Source organism: Populus trichocarpa, chromosome 5, assembly GCF_000002775.5.
Source record: "Populus trichocarpa isolate Nisqually-1 chromosome 5, P.trichocarpa_v4.1, whole genome shotgun sequence".
NCBI classification, from domain to species: Eukaryota; Viridiplantae; Streptophyta; class Magnoliopsida; order Malpighiales; family Salicaceae; genus Populus; species Populus trichocarpa.
The window spans coordinates 18,696,251-18,714,864 of record NC_037289.2 but is presented as its reverse complement, the minus strand read 5'-3'; the positions used below and the strand labels follow the sequence as shown (position 1 = coordinate 18,714,864).

The window sequence follows — 18,614 nt, the reverse complement described above, 5'->3', positions numbered from 1 at the left end:
CATCCATACGGTACTGTTCACATACGTTATTGTTGGCGTATATAGAAAGTCAGTGTGGTGATTAAATACAGTCTAGGAAGTTCTGTCTAAGGAGATTGGGTTTTAAGCGGGACCGTTTGTGACCCCTCCAATCTTTCCTGGGAACTTACTTAGTGAAGTATTATTCACACGATACTATTTCTATATACGTTACAGATCTGTGAAACAGTGATAGCTGAATAAATCTCGGTGAATACAATGGCAGCAAAGTACGAGATTGAGAGGTTCAAGGGGAGCAATTTCTCACTGTGGAAAATGAGAATCAAGGCAATCTTAAGGAAAGACAATTGCTTGGCAGCAATTGGGGATCGGCCCGCGGAGATCACTGATAATGCAAAATGGAATGAAATGGATGGCAATGCTATTGCTAACATACATTTAGCATTAGCCGATGAAGTGTTATCAAGTGTGGCGGAGAAGAAAACAGCTAAGGAGATATGGGAGACTCTAACAAAGCTATATGAGTCCAAGTCTTTGCACAATAAGATTTTCTTAAAGCGGAGACTTTATACCCTTCGAATGGCAGAAACCACGGCGGTGACTGACCACATCAACACAATAAGAACTCTATTTTCACAACTCACTACGTTGGGTCAACAAATAGAGGAAAGTGAACGTGCAGAACTTCTACTTCAAAGTCTTCCAGATTCGTATGATCAGCTCATTATCAACTTGACCAATAATATCCTCACAGACTATTTAGTCTTTGATGATGTTGCAGCCGTCATCTTGGAAGAAGAAAATAGGCGCAAAAATAAAGGAGACAGAAATAGTTCAAACCAAGCAGAGGCATTATTGGTGTCAAGAGGGAGATCAACGGAGCGTGGCTCCAGTGGGAGTCAAAGGCAAGGGAGGTCCAAATCAAGAAGCAAGAAGACTGTGAAATGCTACAACTGTGGCAGAAAAGGGCACTTCAAAAGGGATTGTTGGTTTAAAAAGGGTATAGAGAACACTGCAGAGTCATCAAAACCTCAAGGATGTGTTGCGAGCACCTCAGAAGATGGGGAGGTTTTATATAGTGAAGCAGCGACAATCTCTACAGATAGAGAAGAGCTTACTGAGGTCTGGCTAATGGATTCAGGAGCAACATGGCATATGACTCCTAATCGAGATTGGTTCCATACATATGAACCCATCTCTGAAGGCAAAGTGTTCATGGGTGATAATCATGCTGTGGAGATTGCTGGCATTGGCACCATCAAATTGAAGATGTATGATGGCTTAATTCGCACTATTTCAGGAGTGCGACATGTGAAAGACTTAAAGAAGAATCTTTTGTCCGTGGGACAATTTGATAGTCTTGGCTGTAAGATCCGAACAGACAATGGAATAATGAAAATTGTCAAAGGAGCGCTGGTAGTTTTAAAGGCAAGAAAGACAGTTGCAAACATGTTTGTATTAATGGGAGAAACACATCATGGGGCAGAAGCGTCAATCGCATCAGCCAGTCCTGCAGAAGAGAAGACGATGATGTGGCATCAAAAACTAGGCCACATGTCAGAGAAAGGTTTGAAAGTTCTCTCTGATCAGAAGTTACTCCCTGGGCTTACAAAGGTTACTTTACCCTTTTGTGAGCACTGTGTTACAAGTAAACAGCACAGGTTGAAGTTTGGCACATCAACAACTAAGAGCAAATGCATCTTAGACCTGATTCACTCTGATGTTTGGCAAGCACCGGTTGTATCCTTGGGAGGAGCAAAATACTTTGTATCATTCATAGATGACTTCTCCAGGAGATGTTGGGTGTATCCAATTAGAAGGAAGGCAGATGTGTTCGCAGTCTTTAAAACTTTCAAAGCGCGGGTGGAACTTGAATCTGAAAAGAAGATCAAGTGTTTGAGGACTGACAATGGAGGAGAATATACCAGTGATGAATTTGATAACTTCTGTCAACATGAAGGTATCAAAAGGCAGTTCACAACGGCATACACTCCACAGCAAAATGGAGTGGCAGAGCGGATGAACAGAACTCTATTAGAAAGAACGAGAGCAATGTTGAAGGCTGCAGGTCTAGGAAAGTCATTCTGGGCAGAAGCAGTCAATACCGCCTGTTATGTGATAAATCGTTCTCCATCAACTGCAATTGAGCTAAAGACACCGATGGAGATATGGACTGGAAAACCAGCTGATTATTCTCAATTGCATATATTTGGAAGTCCTGTGTACGTGATGTACAATACACAAGAAGTTAGCAAGCTGGATTCAAAATCCAGAAAATGTGTATTCTTGGGATATGCTGATGGAGTGAAGGGGTATCGCTTGTGGGATCCCACTGCCCACAAGGTAGTCATCAGCAGAGATGTTATATTTGCAGAAGGTAAAATGCAAATGGAAGAACATAATAGCATTCTAAAGGAGACTACAGCAGTCCAGATTGAAAATACTCAGAAACATACTTCTTCTGAAGCTGCACCAGAGCATGAAGAGCAAGAACAAACAGAGTCTGACACTCCTGAAGTTCGACGGTCAACTCGTGAAAGAAGACCACCGGCTTGGCACTCAGAATATGTTACTGAGAGCAACATTGCATACTGTCTTCTAACAGAGGATGGAGAGCCATCAACTTTCCATGAGGCTATCAAAAGCACAGATGTATCTATGTGGATGATAGCAATGCAAGAGGAGATTGAAGCTCTACACAAGAACAACACTTGGGATCTTGTTCCGCTACCACAAGGAAGGAAGGCCATTGGCAACAAATGGGTTTACAAGATAAAGCGTGATGGCAATGATCAAGTGGAGCGGTATCGTGCAAGATTGGTGGTGAAAGGATATGCTCAGAAAGAAGGAATAGACTTCAATGAGATATTTTCTCCAGTGGTACGACTTACTACAATCAGAGTAGTCTTGGCAATGTGTGCTATATTTGATCTTCACTTAGAGCAGTTAGATGTGAAAACTGCATTTCTTCATGGAGAACTTGAAGAAGAAATTTATATGCTCCAACCAGAGGGTTTTGCTGAAACAGGCAAGGAGAACTTGGTTTGCAGGTTGAACAAATCTCTATACGGTCTCAAACAGGCGCCGAGGTGTTGGTACAAGAGATTTGATTCCTTCATAATTAGCCTTGGGTACAACAGACTCAGTTCAGACCATTGTACGTATTACAAGAGGTTTGAAGAAGATGATGTTTTCATCATTTTGTTGTTGTACGTGGATGACATGTTGGTAATAGGCCCCAACAAAGATCGAGTCCAAGAATTGAAGGCACAATTGGCTAGGGAGTTCGATATGAAGGACTTGGGACCAGCAAACAAGATTCTAGGGATGCAAATTCACCGAGACAGAAGTAAGAGGAAGATTTGGCTTTCTCAGAAGAATTATCTGAAGAAGATCTTGCGACGCTTCAACATGCAAGATTGTAAGCCAATTTCCACCCCACTTCCTGTTAATTTCAAATTATCCTCAAGTATGTCTCCTAGCAATGAAGCAGAAAGGATGGAGATGTCTCGAGTACCGTATGCATCAGCAGTGGGAAGTTTAATGTTTGCCATGATATGTACAAGACCAGACATTGCACAAGCAGTGGGAGCAGCTAGTCGATACATGGCAAATCCTGGTAGAGAGCATTGGAATACTATTAAGAGGATCTTGAGATACATCAAGGGCACCTCAGATGTTGCATTATGTTATGGAGGATCAGAATTTACCGTCAGAGGTTATGTTGATTCAGATTTTGCTGGCGACCTTGAGAAAAGAAAATCCACTACAGGCTATGTGTTCATAATTGCAGGAGGAGCTGTGAGCTGGGTCTCTAAACTTCAGACTGTTGTAGCTTTATCCACAACAGAAGCTGAGTACATGGCAGCTACACAAGCTTGTAAAGAAGCAATATGGATGAAGAAACTTATGGAGGAGCTCGGGCACAAACAAGAGAAGATTTTTTTGTATTGTGATAGTCAGAGTGCTTTGCATATTGCAAGGAATCCAGCGTTTCATTCAAGAACAAAACATATAGATGTTCAATATCACTTTGTTCGCGAAGTGGTGGAAGCTGGAAGTGTAGATTTTCAGAAGGTTCACACAAAGGAAAACCCAGCAGATGCTTTAACCAAACCAGTCAACACTGACAAGTACATATGGTGCAGATCCTCTTATGGCCTAGCCGAAACATAAGCAGCATGAAGATGGCAAGTATAGAAAGGATAGAAGAATCACAGATGATCATGTGTGAAGACTTGATTAAATCATCAAAGTCTTCAAGTGGGAGAATGTGAAGCCAGCCACCTAAGTCCAGCCACCTAAGTCAACAATGGTGGGAGTCAACAATGGTGGTGAAGCCATCCTTCCTTAGTCACAAATTGTAGGCACCAAACTTGTGCCACTTGCCTTGCTTTGTCTTTTGCAAGACAAAGGCAAGGATGCTTGCCTATAAATAGGCAGTGCATCCTTGCCATATAGAACACACCACAAGAGAGAAAATTGAGAGCAAGTAGAGAGAGTGAAGAGAGAGTAATCCCACAAAGTTGTGAGGTATTTGTGAGAAAGTAAGTGAGGTGTTTTCTCCTAGTAATAGAGAGATTTCAGTTGTTCTCCTATTGTTAGAGAGAGGTTGTAATTCCCACATTACTTAGTAAAATCCTTCTATACTTGTCCGTGGACGTAGCCAAATTGGGTGAACCACGTAAATTCTTGTGTGTCTAATTTCTCACTTTATCCTATCCTTTGCCTTTTATCTTGTCGGGTTTGCATGCCAGTATCCTAACAGGACTAACCAAATCTACCGAGGGCCCAGAGATGGAACGAGTACCATATAGAGAGGATTTAGCTGATATCCCTCTGCCAGAATAGAGGGTTTCCTCTGTTACTGGACAAGACACCACTAATCAAATCGAGGTTAAAATGATGTAATATGAAGCCTTTTTGTCTAGGTGAAGTTCAAGGCTTACTAAGACTTCAATGTACCACCTTTTGGGTCTAATAATAGCAGGACTCATCGTTCGTAAATTCTATGAAGTGCTATAGTTGTAATTTTGGCTTTTATTTCAGTTAAAATCGATCAGGGCCGTTGCTATTGCGTTGAAAATTGAGGATAAGAGATTAAAAAAAAAAAGCTAAATGACGTCCAACCAAAAAGAATTACGCTACACGTGTCACCTAGAAAGGTAGTCCTCGTCGTGACGATTTAAGAAACACTTAAGAAAGATTGTTTTTACCACCGTAAGTCGCTGTAAACATCGCTTGAATATGATAGAGCGACTTTCTTGTTGGCGAGTTCAACTCACGCTCCATCCATTTTATTATTATTTTTATGAACCGAAAAGTTGACATCAAGAATTATATATAAAAATAAATATTAATTAGAACGAGTTATTGATACCTATCAAAGAAAAAAATCAATAAGTTGAAATAAATGTTCTAACGACATGTTGATGCATATCGAAGAGAAAATCAGAAAGTTGAGAGATATTAAAATATCTAATCTTACGGTGTAAGGAGCCATTCAAAAAATTTGCATTTATGCTTTGCAGATGACATGCTTTTATTTGCGGAGGCTAACATCAAGCAAACGGAGACTATTAATGGAGTGTTTGGATATTGTTTTGTGCTTCATCTGGTCAGCGGGTGAGCATTGCTAAGACCAAAGTCTATTTCTCTAAAAACTTCCAGCCAAGTCTAGCAAGATCTATTAGCAATAGCACAAGATTAGATATCTTTCCATGTACTAGTTTCCCCAACTTCACAACTTAATCTTTAGCTAGCATGCATTAAAAAAAAATGGCTACGAGAAAACATATTAATCTTGAGGGGTATCTCAATTGATCAGATCTTGGATTTGCTTTTTAATGGTCATGAGTTCGAGTCTTTTCAGAGCCACTGGAGGCTTATATGGTCGTTAACTTCAGGGCCCGTGAGATTAGTCGATGTGCACACAAGCTGGCCGGACACCGACATTAATCAAAAAATAATAATTTAAGTTAGTGGGGCAAGTAATCTAGTAACTTGTTGTCATAGTATCCTTATTTAATAGCACTTTCTAAGTTGTCTTCATAAGAAATTGTTAATTTGATTCCACCCCGTGATCAGCACTATAAATAAGAGAGCAGATCAATGAAGAATATCCTTGCAAGTTAAATTGTGAAGATACTTTGTAGTTTAAGGGGATTGATCATATATAACCAAACCCAAAGAATCCTGCATCTCTAACAGGTAAAGAAAATGAAAGAGAGAGGGAAAGATGGGTAGCCTGCAGCAGGAACAGCAATTGTGCGATCAGAATGCTAATACATCACCGGGAAAAAGCGAGCGTATAGCAGCTCTTGACTTGGATGGCCAGTCCCGTCCCCACCTTGCACTGATCATGACCAGCAGGTCCATATCATTCTCTCATGTTAAGCTCGTTTTTGGGTTTCTCTGCCATCATATTCTTTGGAAGAAAAAACACCGAGCTTTTCCTGATCTACGTACATGTTTGGCTCTTTTGACGTATATATATTAAATATGGAAACCTGGATGGAGATAATTAATTCCATACGTAGGACCCGGTTTTCTTGTTTCATTAGCTTATCTTGATCCTGGAAACTGTAAGCACAACTGTTCTTTCTCTTTCGTTCCTCCTATCTCTAGCTTTTCTTGACTCGTTAACATATAATTAATGTTGTCATGTGCACTACTTGCAGTGGAAACAGATTTGCAAGCAGGAGCCAACCATGGATACGACGTGTAAAGAAATACAACCAAAAACCAAAATATATAATAAGTGGTGATCATGTGTAATTTTCAGCTGTTATGGGTTATACTTATTGGTTTGATCTTCGCTCTCGCCATCCGATCTCTTGCTGCAAATCTCGGTGTAAGCACCGGTACGTGATTGAATTAAGAAGTGAAGATAATCAACTATAATATGTTTCCAAACAAGATTTCAAATAATTAAACTCACGACAGGTATCAAATCTAAAATTTATTAAAACTACTAGCAATTATTTTTGTGCTGCGGCATTGGATTTTCAGGTAAATACTTGTCCGAATTGTGCAAGGTGGAGTATCCAAAGTTTTGGTTGCAGGCAGAGGTAGCTGTCGTAGCTGCTGATATACCTGGAGGCATGTGTAAATTCGATTACCGTTAAAAATATCACATTCTATACAGTATTGCAATATTTAACCCTTTTTTTTTTATTTATACTTTCGGACAGTGATTGGGACTATTATAGAATGTATCTATATAGGAAATATTATAATCATATTCTTGTATTGTAATATCCACCATTACTATTGTATATTGTCCTACATATATAAATAGAAAAGGTTGGTTAATCAATAGGTCAAGTCTCCTAATTATTCTCAACTTGGTATCAGATCTTTCTGCAATCAAAACTCTTTTTCCCTCTCCCTATGGACTCTGTTGCTGCTGCCACCTTCTCCTGGATTTGTAAATAGAAAGACATGGCTTTTCCCTGGATTTGTAACAAGTCCTGATAACCCTGCAAAATCATCCAAAGCCCATCTCATAATCCTAACTAGGTCCATGTATGCCCAACAGAAAATCATAAAGTTATCTGTAAAGCACAAGTGAGTGATGGCAGTCCTTTGACACCATCAATGATATCTAAACCTCAAAGCCTCTTTGAGTATACTTTCTAAGTCATCTATAACCAAAACAAACAAGTAATGAGATAAAAGATCACCCTGTCAAAGACCCTTATAAGATGGGAAGAAACCATGACTCTCATTGATCATGACTACAAAGAAAAAAGTTGTAGACATGCATACCTCAATCCATCTGACCATGACACCAGGGACTCTAATAGCCCTTAAGCCCATAAGGATAAATTCTCAACTAACCATATCAAAAGCTTTCCTTATATCTATTTTCAAAGCATATTTACGCATTAGATTAGCTAGGTGATACTTATGTATGAGCTCTTGAGTCAACAAGATAGTATTTGATATTTGCCTACTTGAAACAAAGGTAGTTTAAGCAGGACCAATAACATCTGGAAAAATACCCTTCAACCTACTTACAATAACTTTATATATGTATTTGTACATCATATTATAACATGAGATAGGTCTAAAGTCATTCATAGTGGTGAGTGACTCAATCTTAGGAACCAAAGTAATCCTAGTAACGTTAACACACCTAGGTAGAGTATTGGTATCAAAGAAGTACCTCGCAGTAGTAATGAAGTCTCTACCAATAATGTCCCAACTTCTCTTGAAGAATAAGGAGGTACAGATATCTAGACCAAGGACCTTATCATTTGGGATGGAAAATAAAACTTCATTGATCTCATCAGTTATGATGCATGATTCTAAAAGAGAGGTAATGTCAAGAGAAAACCTGCTAGAGTATAAACGGGAAGCATCCTTTAAAGTGATAATTGAGTGTGTGAAAAGTAGTATCTGAAAGTAATAGATTGTCAACCGAACCAAAACCTGCTAATCTTAAACCGTAGATCATATCTCATCGATCAACCAATGGATTTTATTCCTGACTTGTTTGTGAATGAGTTATCTGTGAAAGAACTTGGTTTTTTCTGTCTTCTAAGTTTAACCACTGAATCTGAGATTTGTGTTTATAAAAAGCTTTATCACCCTTACTTAATTGAAAGAATTCCCTAGCAAGCTTTCTCTTTACCCTCTGATACTCATTAAACTGAGGAGAATCATCAAGAAGAGTCAGTGTTGCAGCCCATTTAGTATTTGTCTCAACTACACAACTAGAGATATGGCTAGTGTGTAGGTGATGCAAAGTCTTTAACTTAGGCTCTAGCAATCCAAGTCTCTTTGTAAGGTTGTATGTAGGGTTACCATCCACAGGAGTCTGCCAAGTATCCGCCACGAAACCCAAGAAATCATCTCTATCAACCCATAAATTCAAGAACTTAAAGAATGATTTTAGCCTAGGAAGAGGACCAATGGAGTGAATAGCCATAGCACTATGATTTGAGGAGTCTCTAAGTAAGAATTCAAAACAAGTAGTCGGCTAAGTAAAGAACCAATATGAATTACCAAAGATCCAATCTAGATTTTGAAGAATAGTATCCATGTCATGTTAAACATTGTTCCAAATGTATCTTATTTCTAAATAAGGAACTTTAACCACTTTCATTGCTTGGATACAAGTACCAAAATCATCCATGTGACTATACCAAGTAGGATCACATCCACACTTATCGGTAGAACTCAACATAGCATTAAAGTCTCATAAAGAAAGCCTCGGTATAGACTAAGATGCAGTAGCTCAGCACCTCAAGTATTCCTAAAGGTCCTGACACCCTAAATGTGTATTGAGGATGGATATAAAAATGACAATAAATGAGTGCCTATCAATCAAGCTAGATACCTCACAAGTTATCCACTGTGGAGAAGAATGCAAGCAAACAACATTATATACTATTGGACTCCATGCAACTAGAATACAATAATTAATATTAACTCGGACATTAGAAAGAAAATGCTATGAAGAAGGATTTATAGATGCCTTAACCCCTCATATGATTAGATGCAATCTTAGTCTCAAGTATGCCTACTAAGCTAAGATTATGATTATTAATTCAATCCTTTATTACTTTATGTTTTGATGAGCCATTAAGACCCCGAATATTCCAACTTCCTATATTATACATTTCCTATATTATACATGGACATGGGAAACAAAATATCAAAAATAGAGGAAAATAATCAAAGGGCCTTAAGCTTTTTTTTTTTTGTTTTTTTCTTACTTTACCTAATTTCACGAGTACTATAAGGATCAAGCTTACTTATTTCACTTGGTTGAGAAGGTGTCGAGATAGAATCTGAAAAACCATATATCGGTGATGAAGTGCTAGCTTCACTATTATTAGTGAAGGTAGCATGTTTGTTCTCCAAACATATTTTGATTCCAGTTAGTAGGTGTTAGTCCTTTAAGAAAGGCAATATGTCATAAATTGAGTCAACTTTCGAACCCCCATCATCATTTAACCTATCCCTCTCAACATTAATAGGTTTGGCTATTTCAATAGTAATTTACAGCTTTAACCGGTCGACCGGTTCCTCTGGTGTCTCAATCGGCAAGGGTAATAGCTCTCGGGGCCTCTATTGTGTTCAACTAGTTGTTTGGTTCCAGTTTAGTCTAAACTACTTGATCGATTCCACCTGATATGTCTATCCAGGTTACTGATTTTGTTGTAGCATTAGCAATCGAAGGGGATGTAACCCCTTTAGCAATAATAATTAGTGAGCTATAAGCTTGTTAAACACCCCTCTTATTTTTATCTTGAGCATGTCTTCCTCTAATAAGTTTGGGGCCTCAACCAATGCCTTGCATAAATGATTAAAAACTTTGCAAATCTCACAAGCTCATGGCTTCCATTCATAATCAACTATAAATGTGATAGGCTTCATTGATAACTTACATCGTAGCTAAAAAACATGGATCATGGGTAGTGAAGCATCCAATTCAACACATAATCTAGGACAGTCAAGTCAGGTGCCACTAAGTGTATGTTCGTCGCAAGCCAATACTCGCAGCTATGCCTAGGCCCGTCTCATTCCAAAATGGAAAAGGTAGACCTTGAAGACAAACCCATACGAGCACCTTTGAAATTTTGTTCTTGTCAAGAATAAAATGTAAGTGTCATGGTTGAAGGATAAGGAATTTCTCGTCGAACATCCATGGTCCCTTCTCCATAACCAAGTTTGCATCATCATCACTTTTGAAACGAAAAATCAAGAAACCTTGTTATGTTGTAATTACACTCTCAATGCCATAATTCTTCCATACTCGAATAGCAATATAATTGGCAGCATGGTAAGATATCTTATAACCCGGGAAGAAACCTATCAAACATCGGTTCCATTTCAATGCACTTTCATCAATCATATTATCTGGAATGTCCAAGATGGTGCCAAACTCTTGTCGTGGAAAAGAGACTATCTTGGCACAAGTTGTACAGTTGGAGACCTTCACTCTATGAGCACATAAAGTGTTAGGTGCAAGGTTGTGGGCAATGTTCTTGTGAGCCAATGTGGCAACTTGGGTGAGGGTAAATTAGGTTTTCTTTAGTGGTTGTTTAAGGGTAATCTTGGTGTTTTGAGGAGGTTAAAGGATGGTTTTGTTGGTGGCAATGGTGTTTGATGTGTTGAGGGTGGTATTAGAGGGTTTTTTGGTGGCTGTAGTGGGGTTGGTAGTCGATTGTGTAGGTAACCAATAGACCTTTTTCTGGGTTTGTTGAACCAATCAACCGGATCCCGGGTTACTGGTAATCATGTCTAGAAAGTCAGTTCGAAGAGGCAATACTTTCAATACAGTCAAAAATAGACAAAATCCAATAGTCCAGTTTAGGATAAGCAGGTATAACATAACATATACAAAAAACAGATAACATATACAAAAAACAGAGTAATTAATTGGTTAGATGAGTCACGATATACAAAGGAACAATCTAACTTGAAAACTGGCAACAACCAATCCAAGAAGAAAAAGATTTTTCAAACTTGTTAGAATTTGATCTTTACCATCTAGAACTAAAAGGACATCCAAGCGAACCTGTCTTGGAAAAATAGAGCAGATCCAATGGTGAATGAGGGCAAAACAAATCGGCAACTACAGTTATCGCGAACTCAATTTTTCTAGAAATATTGCGACAACAATATCTTTCGAACGATATTCATCCGGTCAATTTTTAATATAGGGTGTGGCATTCCACAAATCTAACAATAACCAAAGTAGTTATGGCTTTGGCAGCTCATCTTTCTCTAATCTTCCTTTCAGACCTTCTCTCTCTTCTCTTTTTTCTCTCTTGCACGCTAGCACAGCTTCTAAATCCATATATATTTGGATATAACGTGTCAAAAAACAAAAAGCTCAATTTAAAAGTTAAGTTATCAGACAAGGTAACACCTAGGCCTTTTTTTATGTCAAAAAAAGTTTGATCCATCAGCGGGGACAATGATTTAGTTATTTACTAATCTGCGAAAGACAACAAAACAAACATATAAATAGCAGTCATACATGCCATTTTCACGACACATTCTATATCTTAGATTATTTGTTCTGAAAATAAGATTTCCTAGTTAATGGATAGCGTTCATAATTCGACACAAATGCTACATCAACTGAGATCTGTTACAAGCCTACAAACTGCACAGAATAATTTATAATCAGATCAAAACTACAAGGCAAGATGGATGAAACGTTCTTGGCTCCTTCCATTTTCATCCTCTAGCCCCTGCTGTAGCACACAGATTGAGAGCAAGTAACCAATGTAAGCAACCATAAAACTCCAAGGTTACATCACTTTCTCTGTTTCAACCTAAACCAGAGCTAGGGCCTGACACGGACCGCAGCATTTGATTGAGGTTAGGCTGTGAATTTCCAGAGGCATTGTACATGACACTTGACGGAGCTGGCGATGATGGCTGTATAGCTGCCACGGGCAGCCTCGGCCCTAATGGAAACATTGGTTGTGGCTGTCCCCGTTGCATATATGACATGTGAGAATGGACTTGTTGATTGTTGTGTGGATGGGCTGGGTTACTGCTGCCATATCCTGAAATGCTTGGTTGCGAAGAAGAGGAAGGCATCACCTGCTGCCTACTGTTGCCAACATTATTGTTAACCATCGAAGGAGCAACACCTGCTTGGTTCATTTGTGAAGCAACTCCTGCAGGTGTTATCCGGGTAGATAGCATGCGGATTCGCTCAGCAGCAAACCTCTGCCTTGTCTTCTCCACTTGCTCGCACTCTCTCATTAGAAAGGTTTCCACTTCTGCAAATTGCTTCAGCTTAAGCTCCAATCTCTTCAACTGTTACCATATCAACAACTTATTAATGTGTTAATCATATATCATTACATGGTGAAGCCAGACAAAAATACCATCTTTCCAGTTTCACTAGACATGCCAGTTGATACAAGGGATAAAAGTATAGTATCTTGCTTGAGAAAATACATGCCACCCAGAAAAGAAAGACGCAATAAAGATTGTCCCTAAGAGGTTCAACAGTACCCTCTTCACCTTGTATACACAAGCAAGGCATAAACATACAAATACTAAGAACGAAGTAACATAGAAAATGGAGGTAAAAAAGCAAGTAATGTTGGCAACAGTTCTACCTGATGATTTATTATATTAGCAGATAGCCTCTGAATTTCTCGTTCTTCATGATCGGCAAACAGTTTAGCTTTTGTTGCTGCAGCAGCAAGGCCAGCTTTGGCAGCAGCTTTAACTTTTTCAGCAGACGGAGGAGCAACCTCAGCCCCATTTTGACCCCGTGAGCCATGTTGGCTATCTTCTGAAGTATGATCCACAGAAATATTTTGCTAATCTTAGATGAAGGAGAAGGAAGACAGAAATGTGGGAGAGGGAGATAAGTAAAACCGGGAAGCAACTTATGGCCCACCTTCTAGTTGAATTGAATTTGCAACTTCTCCATGAAAACCACCTTCTCTACCATGTAGTCTCTCTGAACCCAACCTTCACAAGTAAAGGAGAAAATTAATCGAATTCAACAAGGATTTATAACATGAAAGCATAATGCATGCATAAAAGCAATAAAAAAATCCTCTATTGCGTATTATTTTTGCCAGTGGAAAAGAAGCAAGAAACTTTTATTTGGTTAAAAGCATTGCTACTCAGCAGTTCCTGATACTAGAGGAAGAAGAACAGAAGAAAGAGATTTATCATCTGCATTAAAATGCCAAATTCCTGAGAAATCACTTGTATACAGGCACACCATAAGAAATGAAAGTTTATTCATGTTCTTAAGACAGGCATACACCCACCTATTATCTGCAGACAGCGCTTCCAAAGATGCATGAGCACAGGCTGCAGCAACTCTTGGTCCAACAGCAGAGGCCAGAAAAGCAACCTGCAAAATTTTCCACTGGTTAGATGGATCCACAAAATACCCAAGCAAGAAAAGGCTTTTGAAACAAGTTCATTTGTGCTGCGTCATTCCACCATTCACCAATAATTTTGAACCACAATTCACCAACAATAAATCTATATTCCAACATTTATCTCCATTCTCCCATCTTCTTTCCACCAAAGTAATTTGTTCAACCCTTTAAATTCTAAAAGTAACTGCTGACAGAAACACTGCAACCTGATCCAATTAATTCAAGCTGGTGAAACTTTTGCTCAGAAACATCAATCAACCAATCCAATCCCAATTCAACCAACAAATTGTGCACCCTAGTTCTGTAAGCCCGAACCCCAAGACCCCCATTTTTACCTGCCAATCCAATCATAATTCAACCAACAATAAGGACGTAACAATCCAGATATACTCCACAACACTGCCAATAACTCATGTTTCCTGCATCTTCACTTTTATTAGATGAAAAAGAAATCTCCAGGTTGGCAGATTTGGGCCAAAGGAAATTGAGGTCTAAGTACAGGGCTAGAAGGATGGAAACAAATGACCGCATGAATTTTCTAGGAGAATCAAGGACAGAAAGGAATTAGTGAAAAAAATGGGTGATATTAGAGTCCTGATAGTAGAGGATTCAAATGTGAAAGCCATTCAATAGAAACCAACCTAACAGAAGTAGAGCACTATCGAGGAAAATATTCCAAGCAGGTTAATGATGGAGAAGGATCATCTTAGAAGGGTTAGTAATGAAGTAAATCAGGGAAAAGAAAAGTTAAATTACTTCCATCAATCCATATGAAAGTATGGTAGAGCTCTAAAATTAATGATCTTATCATCATATGGGGGGGCGATTCTATATGATCATTGGAAAAGACATCGTATCAAACATCTAAATAGACAATAGACGCTGGACGTGTGGTCATAAACACACTGTTGCAGTGATTAGAACTCAAGCATGATGGGTATCAAATATTGCTCTAAAATCAAGTGGTAAATTTTTCAAGAAACTGAGGGCAAGAGGAAGAGGAATATATGATTCACAGATATATTTACAACACAACTTCAAGTAATTGCCGCAAATTCCAAGTAGTTACTATATAAGCCTGAATGCTCTTTGATTGCAAAAGAATTAAAAGACCAATTAATGCAAAAATCAGTTTAAAACAGAAGATGGTGTCGGAGGACTCAATTTCAGCATTTAAGTTTGCTAATGACTTTTACTTTTTAAAATAGGAGTCATATTAGTTCACAAGAGCTTTATGATGAAAGAGTGATTCTAGATACTGTTCTCTGCATATATCCTGAAACTGAAAAGGTACAGAGATTCAATCCACCATGTTGCTAGGTTATTTTCTCCTAATGTTCACAAGATCTTGCTTAGATTTTTTCTTTTCTTTTATTACTCAACTGCCGACACGATAAGTAAACAAAGTGAAAAACACAAAAAGACAAACACCAGAATCCACAATGAGCATGCAACAAGGTTAATTATTTAAGGCCTTCAGTGCTACTATTGAAAAATCAACAAATGTGAGAAAAATATATAAAATTAGCAGCTCATTTTAGCATGAATGGAATTGCTAACCAAATTGGGCTGTTTATACTTAAAATGCTTTCAAGTAAACATAAATACAGCATAAAATAAAGATAGTGACCTACCAATGCCATAACTGGATTGCCAGAATTTGCAAAAGGGAGCCTGTTTTCAGCATCAGCACCTTGGAGGCAGGATCCTACAGAAACAAAGAGAAATGCAGCCACAGAACATTAGAAACACATCACCATTTTTTTTAATTGAGAAAATCTTAAGCAATAGAAATAGCTGATAGACCACCATTTGAACTTGAGTGTGGTCTTCTGTTATCCTCTCTATTTGATGGGCTGATTGACTTGGGCATGCTAGGAACTTCAATGTTTTCCAACAGGCCATCCTCCACAGGCAGACGGAGAAAATGAAGGATGCATTGTGCTTTTGACTTGGAGCCAACATGCTCTGCAATTTCATTCCAATTCTCATTGTAAATTTCCATTGCCTCAAGTAGCAGTAATGTTTCCTGATCACTCCAACTTTCCCCATCTATATCTCCATAATCTTTTGTTGAATCCACCTTAATAAAATCTAAGCTTGAATGACCAGTCACAAATCTCCCCTCATGAAAGCAGTCAGGGCATAATAGTATATCAACCTGCTACACGAGATGCTGATCAGCCGAGAATGGATCCAGAAAAAAAAAACAAAGAGCTAACTTAGGTTGACTGAATATTTAGAAAGGCATTTCCAGGTTTTGCCCCTATATGTATATGGATGACTTTTGAGATCTCAAAATTATGAGTCTTGTTAGAATGAGCTCGCAGGCAGCAAAGGGGAATGAAGTATGGATAGAACAACACAACAGTATCACAATGATATAGAAAGGAAGCAAAAGCAGGGACAGAGGATATGAGGATTTACCTCCTTTTGTGACTGGTAGCACACAGAGGGAAGAAGCTGAGAACAATGATTGCAACGATTTTCAGATAAGCACTCTCGAATTCTGTTGTCCAAGTCAGAGAGATCATCATCATGACATGACAATGATGAGTAAACATCAGCTGCCTTGAGCCTACATTTGGGCTTGTCAAATTGGATCAAACTATCAAAAGACTTTAAAGCAGCTGATGGCACATGAACCTCACCATTTGGATCCTCCCTTAAATAAGACCCCCCATTCCAATATTCACAACTTGGTGGAGCTGCACAGTAGTTTATAATTCCCCAATGATCAAGAAATCTAAAAATTCGAGTAAAATCTTCATTGTCAATGCCGACTACCAATCCTTGACAATCAGGAACTGTGAGCCTCTTCTCTGGATTCTCCATGTATTTAGCAACAATGCGATTTCTACACTCCCTGTATTTCTCTGGTGTGTGATCTGGAGATTTTCCAGAGAAAAAATGTGGCACCACTTGTCTCTCCAGTCGATTTACCAAGGCCGGAGAAAACCAATCTACTCTCAGAGAATCCCAACAATAAAATGCCAAAATCAATAAAACTATGAATATAATACAGCTAAAAATGAGTTTGCACAGGGAAAAAAAAATAAGCAAAATTCACAGAAATATTCAGACAAAAGATATTCAATATTTGTTAAGGCAAGTTATATCTGTGTTAAGGTTCTCTAAATGAAAGCAACAATGTGATAACTAACCTCAATCAAGCAAATCCATAACACGTCTCTTGGTGTGAAATTGCCAAACAATTTTTACCCATACAAACCTCGAAATTATGTGCCTTGAGCTGGTAAGGCTACTAGCTAGCTCACTAGATCATGAGATGCTTTGAGTTGGTAAGGCAACTAGCGAGGTTCAGAAATGCAGGTTCCCATAGCAATTTGGATTAGAATCATTCATTAAGGCTGCAGGGCTTGAAAGTGATTTTGCCGTTTACTATTAAAAAAAAAATTAAAGGTTTCCCAAAATAAGAGTTGCCTTTTTGAATTATATCATCAGAATAGGATTCAATAAATAACATTAGCCTCTCTATTTTCCTCTTCATTTTTTTCTTGATACACGGCAAACCCCCAAGAAAATCAAATCCTTAAATTAGCAAACAGGCAATGAAATCCCCCAATTACTGTTTCTTTTTCTTTCAATATTCAATACTGTAAAACCAAAAGCCACTCAAAACCTCAAGTTCACTACTGCCACTTAAACCAACTTTCCATAGCTAAAGCAAAAATAAATTCATCTTCCAAATACTCACACAAAGCCCTAACATATCCATCTCAACAATAATAACACAACACCCACTTCAACATTAATATCAACCAAGAGAAAAAAATTAAAAATTCGACAAAAAAAGAGTAAAAGAGAGTGATAATTTCAAACCTGAATGCATAGGAACCAAATGAACTCTGCTCCAAAACCTCTTCACGACACCCTTTCCATCCATAATCTGCGGCGGCGTCACTACATACCCTGTATTCCCTCCATCACTCCTCTCCAAATCACTCCCATCACAGTCCGCTATCACAGCAGACACCGCCTGCAGCTGCCCGTACGATACATTCTCCAAACTAACCACCAATTGCCCTCTATTACTGTTTTCCCCAGCCAAGCAGGCCCTCTCGGCCGCCACAATCGCCATCACGGAGGCATGAGGGCGGTTCACAGCGAGCCTCGTGACAGGAGGGAAATCGCATAAGCGGACCCCACCGTCAATTAAAACCTCGGTCTCTTGAGGGTTTGGATCGGGTCCGCTGGGTTGTTGATTTGGGTTCGGGTCATCAGAATCTTCTCTGTCGATGACGTTGTTATTATTTTCGTCTGCATCAACGGCGTCGTCTTCTTCTTCGGGTTCTTCTGTTTCTTCTTGGTGGTGGTGCTTTGGAGGTTTTCGTGTAATTTGAGAATCTCCTCGCTTTCGCCTTTTCCATTTGCCCCTACCATCTGTCAAAATCAGACCGAATTAAACAAATAAATAAAATAAAACAAACACTACGATTGATGGATAGGGAGGGCAATAAATGTAAGAGTTGTGGAGAGGGAGAGGGGGTTTTGTGGGAAAAGAGAAGGGAGTACCTGAGGAAGGGAAAGAAGGAGAAGCTGGCATTGTTGGAGTAGAGGGAAATGTGGAGATTTGTGGGGTCTTTAATTGGTTGAATGGGGAATCAAAGGGAGGGAAATGGTAGAGAGAGAGAGAGAATTGGTGTCTCTCTTCTATGTATCTGATTGTGAGCTTTGTGCTGTTGCTTTGTTTGGTCTCTTGCAAAGCCAGGTTTCAATTTGGGGCAT

The 18,614-nt window shown here is 38.8% G+C and overlaps 1 protein-coding gene across 4 annotated transcripts; it reads right to left on the bottom strand.

Moving 5' to 3' along the window:
- Positions 1 to 11,955: 11,955 nt before the first annotated feature.
- On the bottom strand, positions 11,956 to 18,604 carry LOC7460970 (SWI/SNF complex subunit SWI3C). Of its 4 annotated transcripts, none has more exons than XM_024601697.2 (9): positions 18,402 to 18,604; positions 17,709 to 18,269; positions 16,293 to 16,828; positions 15,675 to 16,029; positions 15,500 to 15,573; positions 13,749 to 13,834; positions 13,367 to 13,440; positions 13,080 to 13,255; positions 11,956 to 12,771 (listed from the first exon to the last, which is right to left on the bottom strand). In XM_024601697.2, the coding sequence occupies exons 1-9, from the start codon at positions 18,430 to 18,432 to the stop codon at positions 12,274 to 12,276; spliced, it is 2,391 nt and encodes a 796-aa protein (XP_024457465.2). In that variant the 5' UTR covers positions 18,433 to 18,604; the 3' UTR covers positions 11,956 to 12,273. The 4 variants fall into 4 exon arrangements, with proteins under 4 accessions (XP_024457465.2, XP_024457464.2, XP_002306648.2 ...); XM_024601696.2 differs by having other exon boundaries at positions 13,080 to 13,258; positions 18,402 to 18,603; XM_002306612.3 differs by having other exon boundaries at positions 13,080 to 13,258; positions 15,675 to 16,026; positions 18,402 to 18,603.
- Positions 18,605 to 18,614: the final 10 nt, after the last annotated feature.

Excerpts from the sequence above, each read along its gene's own strand:
- LOC7460970 (XM_024601696.2), bottom strand. The coding sequence starts at position 18,432 with ATGCCAGCTTCTCCTTCTTTCCCTTCCTCAG. Across the intron at positions 15,574-15,674 it reads ACCACACTCAAGTTCAAATG|GATCCTGCCTCCAAGGTGCT; the intron begins GTGGTCTATCAG and ends TTGTTTCTGTAG. Across the intron at positions 13,835-15,499 it reads GCAATCCAGTTATGGCATTG|GTTGCTTTTCTGGCCTCTGC; the intron begins GTAGGTCACTAT and ends AAAATTTTGCAG.